This window comes from Pyrgilauda ruficollis, unplaced genomic scaffold (genome assembly GCF_017590135.1).
Source record: "Pyrgilauda ruficollis isolate IOZ18807 unplaced genomic scaffold, ASM1759013v1 scaffold2, whole genome shotgun sequence".
Lineage (NCBI taxonomy): Eukaryota > Metazoa > Chordata > Aves > Passeriformes > Passeridae > Pyrgilauda > Pyrgilauda ruficollis.
The window spans coordinates 26658626-26682910 of NW_024519206.1; the positions used below are offsets into that span (position 1 = coordinate 26658626).

Here is a 24285-nt window from a genome sequence, read left to right on the forward strand (position 1 = left end):
ACTGGGGCAATGAATCCACAGATGAATGGTGTTGGGCTGCAGCACTCATCTCCAGATGGAGTCACTAAGTCCAAGTGTAGGAAGAGGTCATAGTAAACTGTGATACTGTGTTATTTACTGAAGGGAGAAGATCAGGATTTGGGCAGCTCATACTCAGTTCCTGCTGGTCAGCTGTTCCTAGCACATAGGAAAATATTCTATAGGCAGTTGTATGCTGTCATGAGACGCTGAATGGCTAAAACTACTTTCTGATATGCCAGAAACAAGTGTTCAGTGTGGTTCCACCACAAAATTTCCCTCTGAGTCCACATGCTACGTACATTGCAGAAATACATTAAAAATGGTTTGCTAAATGTGGCAAGTGCAAGTGCTGTAAATTGTAAATGGAAATGCTCAGTAACATCTGCTGCTGATGGGTTAGTGACTGTTCTTCAAGTTGGGTAACTGAAAATTCCATAGTCTGATGCAAAAAAGTCAAGACACATACACTTCTTTTCTCCTTCCAGCCATCACATAGTCTTTATTAAGCAGAATATTAAATTAAATCTGAGCAGCATTTATCTCCTAAAATTCAATTTTTCTTAACATATGTCAGATAAAATTCATTCCATCTTCTGTCTGATTTTTTACTGCTTGCTAACACAGTACCTATTGCAAACTGCATACGGTAGTAAAAAAAGTGATGAGATACTTTTCTGGATTAAGAGTAAGGCATCCAAAATAAATTTGAGTAAAATGTCCTTAATTTAGCAAAGTACTTCAGCTTTAAGCATGGAAATAGCCAATGAATCACATGCTTAAAGTAAGACTCATGTATGATATGTGCTTCTTGCTAAATTAGGCATAAATTACATCTACATATTGAATGGCAGCAAAAGTCCAGTAAAAAGACAAAAGCAAGCAAGCAACCAACCAAAAACACAAAGAAAAGATAAACATGAAAGCTTTGGTTCAGAAGCAATAGTTTCTCAGATGTAATGCAGTCCACATAAGGCCTGTTTTGTTTTTACTCAGTCACTTTATTATTTATTGCTCAGTATCAAAAGGAATAAAACTGACATTGATTAAAGGCCATTGTGATTTGTAGGTAATATTAATATAATTCTTTGAATGGTATGGTGCACATTGTAGGGAAAAATTGAAGTCATAGAAGACTGAAAAAGGGGGGAATCACAGTATGATGTAATCATGTAAACAATAACACATATGTATAGATTAATACAGATTTCCTTTTCTCCACTCGACAGGCCTGATGAAAAGTAGCAAATATTTCAGTTGTAACGAACATTTGAGTTTTTCCTTTGAATGGGTGAATATATATATATATATAAAATAATCTTATAAAGCAGACTGGATTAATATGTCTCTACTGCTTTTCCTCTTGATCCTTAAGGATTATCAGAATCCTCTCCCATTGAGTTGACTGGTTGTTTAAGAAAATGAGCTGAGCAAATGTTGTTTGAAGTGAAAAAAAATCCCTGCTGATATTCCCATCAGAAGGTATGAAATCAGATTCTTTTGATCAGCCAGGAGTTTGTTAATAATCAGTATGGACCAGTTGCATTACAATGGGCCGTATTTCAGCAGCTGGCAGCCCTGCAACTTCCTCTGCAATTAAAAGATGCATAAGAGCAGCAAAACAAGTCTCTAAGAGACTGAAGACCTGCTCTGAGAACTGAAGATCTGCTCTGAGAACTTCTGGACAAGTGTAGAGTTCACCTGGATTTTATAAGGCTTTGAGCAAGATCAGCAATTCAAATAGGGCAACTCAACCACTGAGACCTGGGCTATGCAACACAGATTCAACCAGACTCAATACATGGGAACAGGATCAGTAGCTGATTTTTTCAGAAAGAGCATCAACTTTGCAAAGGCCTATACTAGCCTGGCATGCAGTAGCAGGATTCAGGACACCAATTTGTGGTTAGTCACAGAAAAGACAGGCATTTAGTTTCAAGCTACTCAAAGAAGGCATGAATTCAGCAGGGAGCTTTAGGATAGGGCTTAATCTCTATGTCATAAGACATGCTAAGCTGTTTAAGTGTATTTGGTGCAATTACATCCAATTAAATACTTGGAAATTGGGTTTGCTGTCTTCAAATATCATAGGCCCCTGCTCCACAACAGAATTGGCACGGACTGACTTGTGTAATTTAGTAAAGACTCAAAGACTGCTCCCTGAAAGGTTCCTGTGCCCAAAACACATTTGAAGATGGAGGCTTATATGGACAAAACAGGGATGTCTGCACAGTCTCACTAGCATGGAAAAGACTCAAGGGATGATCACGGTGGTTTATGCCAAGGAAAAATTTATGTTGGTGTATTTACTGCTGAATCTGCAAAACTTCTATTTAGCAAATGGAGAAGAGAGCTTTGGTGTGTGAGCACACCACCAAGACACTCAGTGCCTTTCTGTCACAAGTTCTGCATTTTGATAATTACAGACTTTAGTCCTGTGTGCAGCCTGTCCTTTCCTAACATTTTCAGCCTTCCAGTGGGTTATATAACTGTTTTATTTTTTTATAAATAGGATTAATATATAAAATGTTTTAAGTGCAATAAACACAGAAAAATATAAAATGTTTCAAGCCTGTGGCTGTCTCCCAGCATTTTACCCATTTTCTGTATCACCAGACAAGGGTGAAGGAAACACAGAGCGATGCTTCTAAGCAGGCTTGTGAATCCAAGGATCAGCTATTTTTGTGACCTATGAGAGCAGCCAACACACACCCAACATACGCTGAGAGCTTTTGTTCATATACAGGGCAAACAAAGGACACACAAATTCGCTACTCTTTCCTATGGGAAGATTGCACAGAAAGAGAAAGTTGCCAGCTTCCAGGGCACAGTGCATTTTTCAAACTGACATTCACACGGTGTCTCCAAACCGATTTGTTATGAGACTAAACACCAGGACTAAACGCTTAAACTCAGCTGGTAGTGGGGACGAATCTGTAGAACCACAGCCACACTCTACTACAAGCATTGGACTGTAGTACGAGGACAGTTTGAACGGTATTTTCCCCCCTCCCCCAAAATACACACTTCAAACAAGAAAGCAGTCCAACAGTTTTCCAAGACACAAGAACAGGACGCTAGTTTAGTCCTTCAGAATAAGCTGTCTGTCTCCGTCAGGGTTGCAGCAGCCATCTTGCACCAGAAATCAGCCCAGGCTTTGTTCTTCTCCCTCCCTTACCTTATTCCTGTTAGAATCCAAGGGCCTCTCATTTCCCTGGTGGTTTCTGATTACATTTTCTTTCAAACATTCAACTTTTCATAATTTTAGTGTTGCTGTGGCAGTCTAAATGTCTTTTTCTTCATGTTGTTGCGGTTTTCTCACTATTTCCCTGAACATCTGCAAGACAGCCCATCTGGGTTGACACAGTGTGAGATGAGGCAGACAGGCATTGCCAACAAAGGGCTCCCACTGCAGGGAGTGGGCTGTTGAAGTCAGATGTTTTCTAAGACGTCTATGGGGACAAAGCCTTTCTTCTTCCCACTGTATACCTTGATAAAGCCATCGTGTTCCTTTTCAGAAGTCACACAAATCTGAATACAAAAAAGGTATCAAAATGTTAAACTCATTGCCATGATCAAAGAGACAAATTATTCCAGGGTATATATCAGGCAAGTTAGACATCCTGCTAGTTACTTCTATAAGTAGAACAATCCCTGTTGGACTCTCACTGCTTTGATAAGAATCTCAAACTCACATATTTAGAGACTTACTATCCCCTATCTCCCTGAAGTGCCACATAAGCATGAGAGATATCAAAATTGTTAAGAACATTGTGGTGGATAAAAGATTTTGAAACTTGAATGTTGACTTCAGCCTACTGTAATGATCATGCTGAAGTTGTCTGTGTATGAGAAAAATGGGTATTTCAGATCAGGAGCTATCTGACTCCCTCAGCACCTGATGGTGAAAAGTAATCATAGGTCACTTGCAGCAGCTGGCCTGAATGCAAGCACATTCTCTTTTGCATCTTAAAGGAGCCTCAGTACTTCTGAGCCAAGCAGTGGATTATGTTTATATTTATAAACATATATACATATAAACATATTTATATTTATATTTATTTATATTTACCTCACACTTGCAGATGCCTGTTTTGGATACCAAAATGCGTGACCCAAATCCAGCTCTGTGAGAGTGTTTCCATAACACCTACTCCACAGGGAAGCAGTCATGAAATCATGTGGTTTTTATAATAGCACAAATATTACATTGTGGTAAAGGCTTTAATTTCCTCCTGACCTTTGTGATCTCAGGCATTTCCACTTTAAGGCCCTTCTTGAAACATCAGGTAGCGGCTGAGCCATTTGAAAGCCTAGTGGCACAGGCACATTAGACTGGGCACAGTACCACACCAAATAAAGACTTGTTTTCAAATGTCTGTGCCAAAGAACTCTATATATCCTACTAGTCAAACAAGGTTAAAATATAGCTGGAAAACTGACGGTCCTATTGAGACCACTCCACACTGATTTCTCATGATGTCAGTGCCAGCTCTCTATCTGGACTAACACTCATCTCTGTCTGATAAGTATTTACAATGTTTATTTACAATAATTCACAGGACATGAAATGAACAAAAATAGCTCTAAAGTATTCCTGGATAAATCCATTTCAGCATGACTATTATGGGTGACACCTAAATACCACGTCTGAATTCTAGGCCAGCTTGTCCTGTTGTTGCATAAAATTTACTAGCAGCAGCGATGCCGCCAGAAGGAAATGAAAAGTTATAAGAAGGCGGTGAGGTGCTTTATATTTACCACCTCTAGTATTTGGAAATAGGTAGGTGGATCTCTGTACCTGCAAACAAAGTTTTGGGAAGTAAACGGACTCATTAATTTTCTTACTTATCCTGATTACTCAACACTAACGGAATTGGATCCCTGGGGCAGAATGACTGAGTACACCAACGGGGCTGACATGCAATTAGAAAGAATAATGTATTGTTGTTTGGGCTAAACCACATGGAAAGCGTGGGAGAGGTCTAGAATTGATGCTGTCTAGTTTAGGTTCTGTTGCAAAACAGCCAAGCTCATTTATGTCATGAATCCCCAGCACAGCATCTGCTTCCTCTGCAGTCACATCACCATTCAAAACAGAGAGGTGCAAAGCACATGGACAGTGAAAGGTGCTTCTAACTATTGCTATATGTTGGTCTCTGTCTCTGAGAAAGAAATGATGAAAGAAAAAACCTGCAAAGAAGCACAAGAGTAAGGATGGCCAAGTATGGAAGACTATCCAAGTGTGGGAAGGATTAGTTGAAAAGTTCCCCTTTTCAGCTGATCCCTACTGCCATGAGCCTTTGCAGCTTCTCCATAACTAGAGCTGGCTGGTTAAAAGGAGTGATTCGCTACATCATTGTGTTTTTCTCCTATCTGAAGATATCTGCAAAACTTCTATATTTTTGATAGGATCCCCAAAATTATCACATCTCCAGCAGGTCTACATTGTTCACTAAACCTGGTGCATTTTTTTTTTTTTTTGCTTAAATTCTCTGGTGCTGTGCAGAGCATATTGCAAGAACAGAGTGGTTTTTCCTATTGTCTTGTATTGTCAGCAGATTTGTGGACAAAAGAAAAATACTGAGTTTTCTGAACACTGTTTGTTTTTGGAGTGAAAAATATGGCAATTTTTTCTTTTTTTTTTTCAGTGGAATGGGTTATTTTTTTTGTTGCTTTGTTTCTTGCTCATTTGAGTGATCCTTGATATCAGTGTGTTCTCTGCTACAGAGGTAACTTTAGATCTTCATTGGGCATGAGGTGTACAATGCCTTTATGTGAGAACTCTCACTCTACATACCAATATACAGATCTGAATTCTCTCAAATTCCAGCTGAAATTCTCTCATACTCTAAGCATTGCATGTGCCAGACCCCTGATGGCAGTTTTGTTCTCACTACTTTCCAAGGAAGGTTAGGGTTCAGGGGCAGAATAAGCTCAGCCACAATATGTCACTTTCATAATCCTGTGCAACTCAGGAGGTCTCCTGGGTCTGTGACAGCTGCTGGAACTTTGCAAAGCCCTGGAGCTGCTCCAAATTCTGCACTTTTCAGAGAAGACTGAATAAAATACCATCTATGGCCACTTTTGCTCTCATCCCCTTTTATATATGCTGTCAAGGATTTCACTCACAAGTTGTAGCCTGGAGATTTGGCTCTTGATTTTCTTACATGGGTGTAAATTCAGAGCAGTCCCAGATGAGGACATGGTAGCATCCAAAGTTTTGGATTTCACCTGACAAATCAGCTGTTGTTGAGGATTAGCCCTGATGAGAGATGGCAAAGATGACGGCTATGAAGGCACAAGGTGCCACAGGTACCTGTGGGTGTTCCAGATGTTGGTTTCTCTGGGTCTGGATTGAAGGCACTTGAGAAGGTAGTTCATGTTTGGACTCTGGTGTTTATTATTTCTCATCAGTAAAACTGTCTCACTACTGTGAGTTCGGCAGCTTTTCATTAGAAGACACAAAATGGCTAACAATCTCTTGTTACAAGGTCTTTTAAGGCTAAACTATTCAATTAAGAACTGACACCTGGATTATTTTCCCTTTTAACCCAATAGGGTTGCAGACTTTTCTGCCCAATTACAACATGCCACCCAAACCCAAGAAGAAGAAGGAAGAAGAAGCATGAAGAAGAAACCCAGGATGACACCCTGTGCCCTCCATCTTGCTTCCATCCACAACTAAAATACTAAAAATCTAAAAATCCCAAAACCTAAATTTCTCATCAAGTGATACACCTACACTACTCTCTATAATCTATTTCACACTTTTGTAGATTCTAGTCTATCTTGAAATCTAGGAAACTTTCTGCATGAATGAGGGTCAAAGTCAGTGCTCCCCTGGGGGTCAGGGCACCCCAGAGCAGACAGAGAAATATATTCCTTGTGCCCTGGGCTTCCACAGGTAAGAAAACATATCTCAGGCTATTTCTCACTCAAAAAGTTATTTTCAGAATTATCTGAAAGTGGGATATATTATTATAAAATTACTTCCCCATTTTTTCATCTTATTATCTTTAAAAAATAGTCAAAACAAACCCAAGTGTTCAGCTTGTGACTGTTGTCTGAAATTGTCAACAGCTGCCCTGAGAATTTTTTATCTGTCAGTCAGCCCTGAGAATGTGGGGGAGATGAGCAATTAGGAAATTGTCCTTTGAACTGCATGGTCATTCCTGTTCTTCTAAATCCTGTTCTTTGAATTTGGGCTTAAATGGCCAGTTCTCTTTGGGAGTAATTTTGAAATTGCTGTAATTTTTTGCAACTCTTCTTTCTTCCACATAATTAAGCCATCTGACAGCCACAGACTGGTTCTGATGAAACAGGACTTAGGTTATGAGGGCAGTACAATTTCAAGAGCTATCTTGGAGCCTGTAGACAATGCCAGGTCAAGAGGTCTGCAAGTTCAAGTCTTCCGTTTGCAAGAATGACAGCACAGAGACATTGTGAGATTCTACATCTGCTGCTGCCAGTGCACCAAGGTCCTTGCCTGTGTGAGCCATGTGATGGAAATGCTGAGCAGTTCAGTTTCCATTCCCATAGAGTCATAATGCAAGTGATGATGAAGGGTTTTATATCAGTTGTTTCACTGACTTTTGGACAGAGAACACTCTCTTGTTTTACCTATATCACTTAAGGTTTTAAAGAAGACCTGGACTAGACTGGATGATTTGTGGTCTTGTTTTGGACTCTTGCAAATCTATTGTGCCACTCAGCATCCCTGAATAAATGGGGACACCCGTCCCTTCTCTGCAAGACTGATGTCAATGGAAATCAGAGCTGGAAAACAACCCTGTTCCCTTTCAGCCTAGCTGTGAGGGGCAGCACTTAGAGCTGGGGAGCACAAGAAGAACTGCAACATCACTGTCAGTGATGAGTTTGCCTTTTAAGTGATCTAATTTGAATGCATAAGTCACTGTGATGACTGATTTTCAAAGGCAGCTGAGTCATGCTCTTAGAAGCTCAGCTTCCTTTACAGCATCACAAAAATAAGGGGACATAAAGTAGCTCCTAGGAAATGAGGTGAAAAGCCAGATAGCAAGAAAGCATCCAGGCTGATCAGAAGACCTGAGAGAGGTGGATTTCTGGGTCTATAGGCCTGTCCTCCAACCCTGCCTTATTAAGCCTAGCCTTGTGGATATGAGACATTTGTAAAATATGAGACATTTGTAAAACACCCATCACAAAATGGGTCTGTTGCACTCACTTCTAGATAAACTCACAGTGTGCTCTGGATGAGGCAAAGAGCTTCTAATTCCCAGTTTATTACAAATGTCATGGTTTGGAGTAATTTCTGTTGCCCAAGATCACTTGCACAATTTAAAATCAAATGTTGTTATTTAAATACAAAAAGCCCAGCTCTAAACTAATTTGTGTTTGTGTGACTGTAGATGTCAGAGGCAGCCAGGCAAAGGTGTGAATAGGAACTTTTTCAGAGTAAAAGCAGACATTCAAAGAGCAGATTATTTTGACTCCTTTAAAAATAAGGATTTATATTTGGGAAAGCATTTTAAGAGATGCTTTCCCAAATATTGATGATACAGTAGATATTTAGAAGATTTTTTTTTTCTTTTGTGAACAGAGGTCAAATCAGATCCCATTGTCATGCAAAGTATTTGTATAATGTTTGGTAATGAGTTTGGGTAGTCTAGGGCAGAAGTTACAGGCTGGAGAAAATATATATATATATATACAAGTGATGATACAATTAGTCAGAGGTGGAAATTATGCAGTTCATACTGTTTGTGAGAGCACCTTGAAAATGTGGAAAGCCACTGAAATTGGTCAGGTTTGATTTCCTTATTGATAATCTTGATTCACTGATGTAAGGAGCTATGCTTGCCTACCTCCTACGGATCCCTGATTGAGCCCAGTGCCCAGTCATCTTCTGAACTGGTTTTAAGACTCAAAAATCTGTCAGAACCCTAAACTCCAAGATGTTGGCATCTCTGAAGCAGTACACTTTTTATCCTCCAGCCTGGGTTTCATATTGCATAGTGAAATTTTCAAGGGATCCTTTGTGAAGACTAGCTTGTGCATATTGCTCAAGATGGGTGAACAAACTGTGGTTATTCTTCAGCCCTCTCCCTGAATATTGGTGTTGGCAGAAAGGTTTGCATGAAGCTGAAACTCCAAATGTTATTTCCAAGGCATGAAACTGCCAACTGATTCCAGAAAAAGTATCATTCACTGTGCCTCAAACTTTGAAAGTATCTCTGCTTGCCTAAAATGGCTTTTCTTTAGGTAGTCATGTGGTTTTGTTGATGTGAATTTATTGCCTTTTGCCTTACAAGAGTAGACTCTTTACCCAGAAAGATTCATATAGGGCATGAGAGGACAGAGACCTGAAGGATAAACCATGGGAGGTATCAACCAATATAAAGAAAATTTGTATTATTCTCACATGATAAGTTTTTCTGTTAGTGTATCATCCTTTCTTGCTTTGTCAGAAAGGTTCTGTGCTCTTGTTAGGCCACATGGAAAGTGACTCAGTGAAGTAACTTCACCATCCTATAGTCACAGGAATTTATTAGACCAGTTAATGAGTATTTCTAGCTAAAGTGAGACTTGACAGGAATAGGTAATGATGAATAATCTCCCCTGCTGGCTAATCTGGAAGAAGTCAGTGCTTTGCACATAATACATGTATTGCATTCACAGCACTCTGAACACTGTGCCCTGAGACAGGTAACATGGCTGATGACATCCACAGAAATTCCCAACAGACCAAAAGACAAACAAAAAATATTCTGCCTAAGTTTTCCCAGAAGTCCCATTCAGATGACTTTGTTTTTGCCATGCCTTCCCCTATTGCACCTCTCTCTCTGCTTCACATGTAAAACAATTGAGAAATAAAGGACAGAAAATAAGAGAAATGGCTGAAGGAAGAAGAAAGGAAACTTGACTTTGGACATATAAAATCAATTTTTAAAGTAAAAAATTCTCAATAACAATTAAAATGTTTTTTTACAATAAGAGTTTTTCCACAGTAAAGGCAGAGTTGTTTTTTATTAAAAAAAAAAAAAAATTGTGCCCAGTATGGAGGGACAGCAGGAAGCAGGTAAGTGTCCATGGCCTCACTGTGGCTGTCCCACCTGGAAATTACTCGAAATGGCCTTCAAGCTACTTAAATATCCCCCTTTTCCATAATTTGTGTGAGAAAGGAGTGGGATCTGTTTGCTATTCTCCTTTCCTCTCATGTCTCTGCATTCATGTGTTTGCGCAGTCTGATCTCTGCCCCGTTTCACAACAAATATTTATTTCTTTCTTCCTCTGAAGCCTCTCCCACATGGAGCAAGGACCAGACAGCATTCATATTCAGCCTCAGCATTTGTGTGGGCTTGAGATAGAGCTGAAATTTTTTTTTAAAAAAAGGAGGTAGTAGGGGGACAGAATTGATTCATCCCTTTCTTTACCTCCTGCCTTGCCAGAGAGGATGAGGCACCCTGACTCTGAGCTCCCTTTGTGATGCTATTATGAAATAGGGACAATAGGAAGGTCCTTGTGTTTAGATGAAGCTGCCAGAACTGCCCAATTGGAAACTGTGGTTTTGTGAGAACTGAGGCAAGCAACTGGGCTCTCACTGCTTGCAGCAGTAGCCATGCTGACAGAGATGATCTGGTACGCCCACTAATGAGAAGTGACACAGATCTTGACCATTCCCTCATGCTGGTATCCCATGTTCCAACACTGCCATTTCCTACCTTTGCCCTTGTGTACTGCTCATTTTAAACACAAAGCATCCAAAAGCTCTTGCTCTGCTCTAGTAATATTTCTTTTTTCTGTGTGTACAGACAGAAAAAAATTAAAAGAGATGTTGGGTAAAAAGAATGTAAGAACTTTCTTTCCAGAAACTGCAGAGCTGCCAAATGTACTATGTGTACAGGGGCAGTTAAAATGTATTCTGGTCACAGTATTTCTGTGCCTTTCTTAAAAAGCTGTGTGCACCCAAGGATTGTTAGCACTTTTATGTTTTGCTATGCCCACAAATCGGCAGCAGCAAAGCTGTAAGTTAATCTTATCCACAAGTGGAGTGAAGCATTAAAGAAGTTCTGTATGGAAAAATCTACAGCCCTCAAGTCCACATTGGTTCTGACTTCTCTGCTTTATTAAAATCAGTGGCTGTTCAGGTTATAAGGCAAACTTCTGGTGATATGACACAGTTGCCACAGAAAGGAAAGACCTAATGAGGCAGATAAACATTGGGCTTTGCAAGGTGTACTGAGAAAAAAAATCTACCTTTCTATTGCATCCAGATTTCAGAGAACTCAAGCTGTATATACCCTTGGTATGTCATCATCCTATTTAGATGAGCTTATGGCACAAACCTGTCCCTTAATGCAGGTTTTGGGTCATGGCTTGTGCCTAGTGAATCCACCTGAAGGACACAAAATAGAAGGAGCTGTTGAAAATACACCAGGGTGAATGGACCCTGCAAGTCCTCACTGTATGTAGCTCACCGGAGCACTTAAAGCTTAAAATATATTACAGCCTGTAGAGAGGGTATTTAAGTGGTGACACACACACACAAACAAAGATTAAATATACCTTGCACTGGCGAACAAGTGTCACATTTAGGATTTACAGCTTTGTGTCATGCTGTCTTAACTCTCTTCCTGTTGAAGCCAAGACCACGGGCTGAGTTTAGATCTTTAGGTAAGTAAAGTTCTGGGGAGGGAGGCACTATCTTTTATAAGATTAGCTCTAATAGTGAGGAGAAAAGATCATTTTTCAGGCACACAAGGTCTACTGCTAAGACTCTGTGTTCATCCCTCTGAAGTCAGTAAGAGAGCGAGAAATATGTAAAGTATCGCTATGAATGTCTGTGAGACTGAAAATTCAGGCTATGTTACGCCTCAAGTATGTGTTTGCACAAGGCAAACACTGCTTTAACTGGCTACTAGACACTGTTACCATTCAAATAATAAACCTTCTAAAATTGCAGTAAAAAAATCTGCCGGTCCTCATGTTGCACAATTTTCCCTTCAGTCATTGGTAAGACTGCTGGATGCTCTAGTGAGTCCAGCGAGGGTCCAGCACAGAGGCTCTTACCTGGTTCTCTTTCAGAGTTATCTGTCCCTGTTCCTTGCAGCCAATGAATGTCCTGATACACCTGTAAATCTTCTCATTTTGTTGCACTCTCTGAACAAAGTTAGCAGGAAAATATCCAGTTCTGTCATCGATTCTCCCCTATGAAGGAAACATAGTGATAGAAGAAGATTGTTAACAGTAGAAGCTTTAATAAAAGTTCAGTATTGAAAGCAAGATATTTTTCCTTTTGAAAAAAAAAACCAGATATAAATTGATTAGCACATACCTTCCACCAGTCTTCATTAGAGTCTTCCAGAAGTGTGATCATATCTCCTGGCCTGTAATTAGAAGAGGAATAGTATGTAAGATGACTCTTAATTGTCATGTTGAATCAGCTTTCACAATTCCCTTCTAATAGGAAGGTGGTCCTTATATGGTTATTTTGCTTGAGTGTTCACTGAAGGTAGACTCAATAAGGTGGCAAGGTTTTCTTCAGTCACATATGTTAATGTTGAAAGACACTCTCTGTGTCTTGGGGCTAGATCTTTGTTTCGAGACAACATCTGTGAACTGGAAGTTTTGCTTCCTGTTTATTAAGGAACTGTTTAAAATGCAGTCCCACTTGGGGCTAGATCTTTGTTTCGAGACAACATCTGTGAACTGGAAGTTTTGCTTCCTGTTTATTAAGGAACTGTTTAAAATGCAGTCCCACTTTGTTAAAGGCATTATTGCTTTACTTTAAGGCATTTCACACTGTTGGGACACACTACTTCATCATCTGTGTTTTCAAGCTGTGATTGCAGAAGGACGGCGGCAGGAAAATAGTTCTATTTTACTGACAAAGGCAATTAGTCAGCGGGGATATAATTCTGCCCAAGAATGTCTTTTTGATTTGAATGGGACATATTTACCTTTATAATGTGTGGTGCTGAGTTGTAATTGCTAAGTATCAGCATCCAGCTGACTAGTTCCAAAGCAGAGCTAGGAGAATAATTTGGCTGGAAACACTAATAGCAAAATTTGCTAAGCTGATTTTGTGCAGGTAGTTGAACAGTTATTTGACCTTTTCCCCCTCACTGGTGGCACTTCATCAACATTCCTATGTACTTATAATAGTGGTATGTTGTAGAAAGTAAGTGGGAGACCATTTCCAAAGGGATTAACTCCAGAAAGCTCTGTTTGCTGGATAAGAGACATTTCTTGATATTAATAAAATTAATTGTTGACCCCTATCTCACTGTATTGTTGAGGTATCAGCATAAGAGCCTGCAAACACATCTGGAGCATCTGTTATGGTGGATAACAGGTCCAATTAAACAGGCTCTTTCAGAGCATGCACAGAAAGTGTGGATCTGTCCAGTATGAAGCTGGAGGTGTGGTCAGTGGTGGGCCTCTTTGGTGCACTTTCCAAGTGGTTATCATTCTGCTGACAACTGGAGAAACAGGCATTTAGTCTCCTAACTGTGTAATCTGAAACAGGATTTTGTTCAAGCCCTCCTCAAGAACCTTGTTTGGAATAATGAAATGTTACTGAGGCGAGGAAGGAGGCTATAGCAAAAGGACAACTTGGTATCCCAGTGGTAAAAGATTTTTTCTTTTTAAATGGGAAAGAATATATGAATTCTTTACTACAGTTAATATTTAATATGAAACACTCAAATAGGCTTTAAGGGAACCTGTAACTTCAAAGTGAATAGACTGGGGCCAACACCATTGGAGCCCTTACACTTAAAGGAAAAACACTTTCAACAAGAAGGATTTAGAGAGCCTTGTGCAACCCATACTCTTCAGCCTGGTTGTTAGAAAATAACCCAGAAAATATAAATTTGTTTGGCTGTCAGAGAAAGATGGCAACTGAACCTAAAGTCTCTTCCTGTCACTTGCCTGAGCACAGAGAATTTTATGTTGAAGGCCTGTTGATTCTGTTGATTTTCTTTTTCCTACAAGAGAGCTAATATAGATGTCTTTAATCTCCAAAAGGGATTCAAAATAGAAATCCCATCTAGACCTGTTATTCTTGCACCCTAGATTTAGGCTGCTAGTCTCTGATAGGAGGTAACCCACTTAGTTCTTACTACTAGTTGAAATAATATTTTTCTTCTGTAAATCACAGCTTTGGATAAATTGTCTGCTCTACCTCAGTGATCTAGGTTTCAGGAGGTGGCAAGGTGGCAAGACCCTACAGGGACTCCTGTAGGTCCCTTCCAACTATTCTATTCTATTCTATTCTATTCTATTCTATTCTATTCTATTCTATTCTATTCTATTCTATTCCTCTTCTCTGCAGTATCTGAAACATGGCATAGCTTGTCTTTAGGATTCTCTCTTGTAATGTAAGGCCATCTCTTAGAATAAGTGTATTACTGCAATGTCCTACTTTAATTATGCAAGAGCACTGGAAAATCTGACTGACTGCTCCTGCTGTTAAGGAAGAAATCCAGGCTGTGGTAAATTCTAATTTCAGCTGAAATCAGGGCTACACATTTTCACTGCAGTAATCTGCCACTCACTGTATCCTCTCAGAGATGAGCTGGGAACTCCAGAAATCTTCCCTAACACTTCCTTTTAGCTCAGGCCGTTCCCCTACTACTTGCGTTTGTTATGATGGAGCTGATCAATGCCTGGCTGACTCCCAAGGACAGTGCTTGACAACATTGCTCTGCTGAACCCACCTCCAGCACCTCAACTACGCTAAATGGGAATTCATGTAACTGAGCTGGATCCTGCCTGGCTCTGCAGTAACAAAACATTACCAGCTATTGGGCATCCCTTATGGAGCAATGTTAACACATATATTACTGAGTTTCTGACCAAGGTACAAACAGTGCTGCTGTGGTTGAGTACCACTAGTACTATCCTAGCTGATATCCCTGGAAAGAGACTGGGGATCCCTGAAAAAGAACATTTCAGACCACAGGCTGCTTTTTCCCCTAAAAAGTGGAACAGAAGGATTTTTAAGGTTGATGTGTTTTCTGGATTTCTGTGTCTGGATGAGGATGGTAGTCCAGTGCAGGCTTGTCTGAGAGATGTTCTGGAAGATGTCACGGAAGAAATGCACAAGATGGAATACACTCCTAAAGAGCAGGATGCAAAGTGGAATCTTTCAAGAAGAATAGCTGGCAAGTTGCAATAAAGGTTGCCATATACTGTGGTTATTTCCAGAAGAGCTGACATTCCTAAAATAACAATCAGGAAATGCCATAAAAGCAGAATGATAGGAAAACTTGTAATTTCTGCATTACATCCCCACCTTTAGTTCCAGAGCAGTGAGAAGGCACAGATGTGGACAGGAAAAAGACTTTCAGTGTTGGAGATGCTGAGGAGAGGGGCATTTCTCTGTCAATTCCCTAAATTCTGTGGCATATGCATGATTATTTTGATATAGGGATATCCTGAAGACAGGTGACATGTTTCACAGTAAGAACTCCATGCAAAATGTGAGTAGCATGAACAAAATAATTTCAGTGAAAGAAAAGCTATCCTTTCCCTTCATTTGGCTCGGATTAGACCTTGCAATGCAAGCAACTGATGCAGAACTGAGGAAGTAAGTGCCAAAAATAGCAATTAACAAGGTTCTTTTGCAAAGCTCTCACTGAAAACACTGCTACGCAGCAGCTGGACACCATTCTCTTTTTTCAGTCACAACTGAATAAGAGAGAGGATCAAACAGGACTGGTAAAATTGTTAGCATTATCATGAGAGACGCTGGAGAATTCCTAGCTGAAAACTTCTGACTGAAAAACAAAGCAACTGAGAACATTTTAAAACTGAAAGCCATCTTGCTCCTGAAGTGAAGTGTTTTTGAAACTTTTAATCTATTGTATACTTGCCAAAATAATTGGTCACCTGTTCTTTTTAACTGTGAGAATATCTTTGTATCTTGATGGTTATGTCTACAAAAATGTATGTTAAAAATGTCACAAAAAGCCCTCCCTTCCCCAAAATCATATATGATCATGAGTACAAATGTGTCAAATCAACTATCAAATATTTTGGAGTTTACCTCATCTCCAAGTCTTCATTTTCTTGTGGTACAAATTTGTACAAGGCAACATAGGTGTTCATTTGTAACGTGCTTTTATAAAATGGTCCCTTAAAAAAAAAAAAAAAAAAAGAGAAAAAGAAAATTTAAATGTCTGCTCTGAATTTGGTTCACTTTGTTACAGACAGAGGAACCAGAACCTGATCTTACAATAAATTAGCCAGAATCATCTCTCTACCCTCACAGCTTGGAGGACTATGGCCCAGGTACTTTGAAAGCTATTAAGGCAGTAACTATCTTAATTTAGAAAGAAGATTATTTGAACTCCAAGTTCCAGGCTTCCAAAGAACACAAGCAGAAATTTGCACTGGCTGCTCTTTGGGACAAGACCTAAAAATGAGTGTGCCTTTTTTCTCTCCGTAGTACATGTGATAGCTCTTATGAGCCTAGTAGTATAATATTGGCATTATATAAGGTGTCTAGTCTACAGTTCTCATTATGGATGGAGCTAGAATTGTACAGTGCACAGGCCCAAATTCAGAGCAGGAAAATAATGTTTTAAGAGTGATTTTAATGTGTGAAAGCTTTTTGTGATGGGTTTTCAACACAGAAGACTGGCTACTCTTTGTTCTCACTTTTTCCACTGTTAATCTGGGGGGAAAAAAAAACCAAAACATCTAAAGCAAACACTAAATAATTTTCAAAATCAAATCTGTGATTTTTACATTATGAGAGTTCTATTGTAATTACATGGCCTGCACACTGGATCTTTTGCATTCGTATATCAATTTGCAATAAGCAGAAAACATAAAGTGATGACAAAGGATAAAACAAAAAGCCATCAAGTAATGTGTATTGCTTCCAGACATGCCCAGTGGCCCAGAAATTGTGTAAGAACACAACAGTCAGACCATCAGACCAAGTCAAGATCCTCAGACAGCCAGAAAAACAAGAGTTTTACACAACTTCCCATTACCATTGCATCATCACAAAATTTATGCTCATACCGGGGAATGTATACTTTTTGGTTCTTCTCCAAAGTGTTCAGTGCCATTTTCAGAGTATGTAAACACTGAAATAAAGAAAACACATGACATTTTAGGAGTAGTTTAAGACTCTTCACTTTAACAGGATCACCTGGATTTTGTTAATCTCTTCCCTTTCTCTTTTATTTCCTTTGATTCCTTGTGGTCTCCTCTGACCCCTTCTACACTCCCAACAAAACCACAGATGCCATTGGCACATGACACAATCTCTGTCCTCCAGAATTCACAAGTGTAACAAATGAACCATTTTGATCAGATGAATATACACAAGCACAGCACTACGAACAGAACCCAGGTACTGTAAGTGCATTTCTATTTAAATCCCAGCAGGCTTTTCCTTACATTCAGTACTGGATTCTCATGTCTAGGATAAGCAGTATTTCCATTTTAAAGCACCTGCAAAAGCTAATGATCATATATGAGCAATATTGGGAAAATTTGTGTGCAAAACCTCTTCCCTCTACCTCTTTGATCTCTACCTCTAGATAGTGTCTGATAGCCTTCTTTGGTCCCTCTCTCCACTAATCCAAGCCTGGGGTGCACTGGATACACTACTTCTGTCTCTGAATTTACAGGAGATACCTGAATTGTTTTCAAATCAGGGCAGGTAAACTCAGAAACAGGCCTGTAGATGTAAAAAATTTGCTTTTAAGTTACTAAATCAGAAACTCATAGAATAAGACAACAGTCACAGCACGTAACACCTGATAAGTGATCAGTTATCCTCTATTGTAATTAATTAATGAGCTGACTGATACTTGTCCTCAGTTATCTCCCTAGAAAAAACACAGAGACTTTATCCTTTTGACTGAATTCCCCCTTCACATTTTAAGAATTGCCCAGTGTTTCTTGCTTCTGGATAAAGTCTGAAAATGTTTTTTTTTAATAGCTGGAGTCTTTGAGCAGCTAGAACCATCAACGTCTTCTGCTACCATTTACCTCTGTAGGTGTTTTGAGCAGAAGCTGGACTTTGTAGCCTCTAACAATTTGGCAATCTCCAAAGTGGTAGTATCAGATGACTTGAGGGCATTCTTCTTCTTGTTTCTCTGGCATACAATTACATGAATTCAGGGGAAAAAAGCTCCAGGGAACACCAATCCACTGAATTTTTCTCTGTTTTTTCACTTGCTTGTCCTTTCTTTCATTGACACATATTTCTTGGACTAGTCTACATGGTAGTTGACAACCTAACAGAGTCTGTGGAGAAGCTTTATGAGGGAAATAGTAAGGTTCTTTGATAGTAGAGAGTTATACTTTGATATTGAAAAACATGACAGTGTTCTTGTAACAGATAAAAGACAAGTGAAACGGCAGCCACAACATGCACAAGAAAGATTTTGTACGAAGTGACAGGCATTCATGAGCACATACATCTTCTCTGACAAAATGTAAGACAATGTTGTAGTCATAAAGTTCAATCTGTGAATGTGAAGGGAGCATGTGAGCTGATACCTGCCACACTTAACGTGAAAATGTCAACACAAGCTGTGCCTGGCTGTCCTCACTGCAGTGGACCTGAGGCCTCAATATGCTCCTCACCACGTCCTGTTGCAAAGGGACTCTGACCCTGCAGACTATCACAGGTATGAGAAGGAAAACCTTAGAAATAAACCTAATTTCCTGTATCATTAATATAGGGGTACACGTATGTCTGGCATCTGTATGAAGGGGTTTAAAGTGCTGCTATTACAGTTTGGCAGGGTTTAAGTCCTACTCAAATCACTATGCTTTGCTTTTTATGTTCAGAGGAACAGGAGTTAGGAGGCAAATTGAAGATGTTCTGGTGAGTACTGAATTGGGTAACCAGGGGCCTTTTGGACTTGCAAAAAGTCATTCACCAGATGAAGTAAAAATATTTCAGTATCCTGTCTGGAGTAATTCCTGTTTGGTGACAGAAAATAAAGGAAGTTACTAATGTACAGCCTCATGAACTGTGGAGCTGACCCAGCACATGGGGATGTGGCTGAACTGTGTCCTTGTGTTGGCTTAGAAGTGCTCATCAAAAGTGGGCTTCCAGGGAGGACATCCCATAAGTGATTAAAGGGGAAAGTGCTCATATCACTGTTGATAACAGGCTTATAGACGTCACCTAAAGTACATTTTGGCTATTGGGACAGACAGTAGATCACAGCAGTGAAAGAGTCTTAACTGGCTTAGAGGAGGCTGAAGGGCTGGAAATTAGGTATGCAATCTCACAGTTGTAAACTGGGAAGCTTTGCTTCATAGGATTTATGCCAGGGCCTGAATGAAAGAATCTCCCCTTGAAGTTGTTGTCATAGGCGTTCGGCAGGGAAAATTACATGGCCACGCATGTGCTGGGGCCTTTTACCCTTCTTGAGGCTGTCTTTTCTGCTGTTTCTCTTTACCAAAGAGCACCAAATGTACATTTTCCTAAATACTTATTTGTAGAACACTATTTTAAAAGAAAAAAAAAAAAAAAAAAAAAAAGAACAAAAACACAAACTCAACTAAAATGGACCTGAGTCATTGAGGCACTAATGTGGAACTTCCTGATAAAGGGGCAGTAGGTAACTAAGGAAAAAGGAGTCATGAGTCACTTTGTAAAAACATTTTGAATGCACTTATATTTTTAATCTATGTTTAAAAAAATTTGTGGTCTCTGGATGTTAATAGGAGGCACTTGAATCTGAAAGGCATAGAGGTATGTTGTTCATATCTCCACACAACAGAAATCTATCTATTTTCATACTTCTTTGCCCTAGCAGCAGACCAAAAAAAAAAAGAAAAAAAAAAAAAAAAAAAAAAAAAAAAAAAAAAAAAAAGAGAGAAAAAAGAAAAAGAAGAAAGGAAAAAACCAGAACCAGAGATTTTTACATTCTGCCATTTCCATAGCTTGTGCAAACAGTGCAGGCAGTTTATTAAAATTTTTGGAGTGACTGATGCATAATTTATATCCTGAGCCCCTAAAGGATGGATTGTAAAAAAGCCAGTGCTGATCAAAGGAATCGTTAATGTGCCGAGCAAGTTATTTGGAGGTTTGACACATGCTGAGTTTTTAAACTAATCTCTTTAAGTAAGTTCCTTGAACGCTTTTCTGTGCATTGAGTGAATGCAGTTCTCAGAGAAAAAAAGTTTCTTTGGGTTTCAGAAATGAAACTATTGACTTGCAAAGAAATAAAAAGTTATCTGAACATTCAAACAGGGTCAATTCAATCTCAGGTGGGCAGGATTAAACAATGTGGTGCAGACTGAATTCTCTATCTTTAACCAGGTCAGGTCAACTTGCACTTGCAAGACAGAAAACTTAACAAATTTTTCAGGACAAATCAGATAATATGGATGAGATATTCACAGAATGAGAGGAAGGAAATGGCAGAACACAGTGAGGAGAGGTGATAGGACCAAGAGGGGAGGAAAGAAATAAGGAGGTGGCAAAATATAGAAACAGACAGCTAAAGCTGGCCTTTCACCTACATGAAATGGTAGCAGTATGTAAGGAGCACTGGGGGTACCACAAAGCAAAAAGTTATGTTCACTGTGGTTTGTTTTTGTTCTGTACATCTTGTGAGATTCAGCAAAGCAGATTTCAGGTGCTGCTAGAGAAGTTGCCATGATGGTTTGGGCCTGAATTTGTGCTGAGCAATAACTCCTTTTGTGTGTGACTTCCACTGCCATGACTGAATTCAAGAACAGGGTCACAAACACCAACTCTTGGTGGCTGAGATTTCATTACTAAACTCTTGATGCTATGATGGTTTTCAAATCTCATCAAACCAATGCTGTAAAAAACATTATTTTTGTACTGCAAATCAAACAAAGGAATTGGGCCATTAATATTACTGGGTACATACTACAGTTGTACTGAGAAGATATAATTATAATCAAAATACACTGTGCTGTGTATTTTACACAAAGATCTTTTATGATCCATTTTCTGTCCCAAAGAGGTTATGATATACAAAATCATGTGGAAAAATCAAACACAGGGAAAAGAAAGTATTTTTTTGGTTCCACTTTGCCAATGTGGAACTGAAGCACGTTGTCTACAGTCATGATCATGAAGTAAAGATAGGAGATAGGGAATGGACCTGAACCTTGTTCAGCTGCGCTTTGGACACACTACATTAAGGAAAGTGGTGTCTTCAATTTCATCTGAATGTCAAAAAGCATTCCCCACATTTTTGCACCAACTCACCTCCTGCTTTGGAAACCAGAACACTGGTAAAACCTGGACATGCCATAACCCCCTTCCCTCTGAAACAGGCTGTACATGGGCTTTTTCACCCGAGGGTGTGTCCTGGCCTGGGGGCACTCACCGCTGTTGCTGCGTTTTCTGCTTATGTCAAGGGTGCCTGCAGAGCTATTGCCTTCCTCCGGAACTTCTACCAAGTCAGCTGTCTGCAGGGACAGAAAATGAGACAAATGAGCAAATGAGACAGGATAAAGCAGAAAAAGGGACTGATGAAGTGAAATAAAACCACAGCAAGGACCTTTGGGAAACACAATACTTGAGTGGTGAGAGAGCAGAGCAGAGTCAGCCTAGAGGGATGAAAGGAAACATTGGATCTGATGATGCACAACACATACCTACTGCACAGACAGCAGTGGAAACCCAGAAAAAAAAATTCCAGACCAAGTTTGGAGTCTGGAGTACAAAAGATTTCTGCAGTATAAAATAAAGTGAAAGTTAAGAAACAAAGGATTATGTTGAGCAGTGTGCTTCTCTGAACAAAACAGAAAGGGCATGAGGGAATTTGCAAATTCTGCAGGTATACTAAATAGCTATCATCTAGGGAGAGTGAACATTAGTTGAAACTACTGAATTTTAATATATCAGTCCCGAATGCATTACTCAGTAAAATAACTGTAATGTAAGGGTCATTTTAATTCTGTTAAAATGCTGTAAAAGAAAGAGCTAGAGCGCAATGAAGTGGATGAAGTCAGTCTTTAAATATCTGCCCTCACTTTCTTTTTAAACAGTTATCTGGCCAGTATGGTTAGGGAAATTGAAACCTAAGTGTTGCTTTTAGAATTACTATGATTACTTTTTTGTACCATATTAATGTCAGTCATGATTAGGGACCCAGTGTTCCAGGGTATAGGAAAACGTGGGATGACATAATCTCAAGGCTCAGAAGTATACTCTGCATACAGATTCCTTGGTTGGGTAGTCAGCTTCTCCTTGTATAGCCCAACAGGAACGAGGAGCTGCTCCAAAGAACTCTGTGTGAGTCTGACCTTAACAAAACTTCAGTTGTTGAACTCTCTACACCAGAAAAAACCCAAAGATTGAACTTGAGTCAGGTGTTTTCACTAATCTGAATAAATGTAAATTTATTCCTAATCATCGTTCCCAAGATTTATTTTTTTCTAGCTCACAAATTTTAAGTCACAAGAAGGATTTAGTGTTATTGTATGGCACTTTCCAATTGTATTGTACGCACAGTTTGCTCTATTGCTTTGCAGTCCTGCACCTGCATCACAGGAACATTTCTGTTTTTGTTTAGGGAGCAGAATCTGACTTGTTTTATAGATTTTACATAGTGCTTTCTTCCCCTTTTACTAGTGTTGACAGCAAAGCTTTTTTTAGAAAGTGCTTTCACAATTTTATTTCTCCTATCTAGTACCTTCCTAGCTATTTCTCCATGAAGGAAACCAATGAACAAAGGGGTTGAAAGTAGATTTGTGCCACAGGTGTCTTTTGGCTATCTTGTTTCCCTTGCTGTTTTAAGAATATATACTTTACTTTGCTGCTCTGTTGCTCCTTGTTTTTAGACTCAGCCTTTTGCTCCAGGTCATGTTTGTCTTGCATCTTGCCCAAATAGGTCACCCGAGGATGAGAAGGCACTGTAATAGCAAAGTTTACACAGATCCAGTGTAGAGCATATCTATGGATTCTGGTTGCTGGGTGGAGAAGAGAAAGACTGGCTTTGTTGAAATCCTAAGTCCCAGCTATTTTTCAGCTCATTGCTACAACATGGTCCCCAGTTTTCACAGATTAGCTTCATTATTGCTGATTAGCAATTAATATTATTTTGTTAAGTTCTAGTGCATATGTGTAGTGACTGTCTCTTCATTATTTACCTCATCCAAAACCTTCTGAGTCAACCTCATTTACCCTTAATAATTTTTCACTGAATGACTACATGAAAAATTGTCTAATAGAAATGATAGAGATGCAAAGCTGCTTTTAAGAGGACCTGATCCACAAAAAACTAACAAGAACTAGATTCACATTTACATCACCTCAAGTGCCTTTTTGTACAAATGTGGGTTGCAGAAGCACAGTTTTGAAGCAAGCAGTAGGTAGTAAATCTGGAGCATATGGCCACTTTCTTTTATGGGAAATGCAGAATCCGGGCGGAAAAATCAGTGAGTACGTCCACACAGCTCAGTCATGTTAAAAATACTTTGGCTAGTTTAGAGGAAGGTGGTTGTCTCTGCAGAGAGTAGAGGCTGTCTGCATGAACTGCATGCAGTATGGAAGCTTCATGTCTGTAGGGGCAAGGTACAGCTCCTAATCCAGCCACCTTTGCTTTTCATCACCTTCAGCAGGAGCACCTCTGCTGTGCTGACCCAGAGCGAGGTCTTGGGCACCTTGGACACCACCTGCAAGGTGAAGTAGTATCCCAGGTGTCCCCATGTCCCTGGTGTGACATGGCAGAACCTTGAATCACATTCCATCTCCCAGGGTTGGGACTCGGCACAGCCTCACATCTCCATTGCTGCTTCTGCTTGGAGAGCAGCAGAGCAGCCCCAAAGTGAGGACTACTGGGGAAAGGTAGTAGTCCCTCTAAGCTATTAACTACACATGTTTCTAAGGGTTCTGTGCCACATCCCTGTTGCAGCCACTGGTCAGTACCTACTCCCAGGTCACACATCAATTTTAAAGGTCCTGAGCTCTATCATTTTGTTCAGGGTTGTGTCTACCCTGTTTTTTATCCTTGTCTCAATCCACAAGCTTGTGCTGGCAGAATTTATGGTTTTTCAGGTCAGTTTATTCAGTTCCCTAATGTGTTCTATTTCCTGTATGCTGACACATGTTCCATTCTCTCTCAGCCTCCAATACCCTGGAGAAATTCCTGTAATGAACTTGCGTTCCTAATTCTACGCCCACACCCCACCTAGTTATGATCAGCTCCCTAGAGTAAGCTGACACAGCATTAGTGATTTCTACGCTTGAGTTTTCATTTATAATTCAACATAAACTTTATTGATTTAGAAAGCAATAATTACATTTGTAGAAAT

The 24285-nt window shown here is 39.6% G+C and overlaps 1 protein-coding gene across 1 annotated transcript in view; it reads right to left on the minus strand.

Annotated features, from left to right (window-relative positions):
• Nucleotides 1-492: 492 nt before the first annotated feature.
• STAC (SH3 and cysteine rich domain) overlaps nucleotides 493-24285 on the minus strand; it is a 72980-nt gene continuing 49187 nt past the window's right edge. The window contains exons 6-11 of the mRNA XM_041466835.1: nucleotides 21354-21435; nucleotides 17038-17102; nucleotides 16052-16140; nucleotides 12335-12386; nucleotides 12070-12207; nucleotides 493-3549 (exon numbers count right to left, since the gene is read on the minus strand). Coding sequence (XP_041322769.1) covers nucleotides 3451-3549; nucleotides 12070-12207; nucleotides 12335-12386; nucleotides 16052-16140; nucleotides 17038-17102; nucleotides 21354-21435 — 525 coding nt within the window. The 3' untranslated portion in view covers nucleotides 493-3450. The remainder of the gene's footprint in view (nucleotides 3550-12069; nucleotides 12208-12334; nucleotides 12387-16051; nucleotides 16141-17037; nucleotides 17103-21353; nucleotides 21436-24285) is intronic.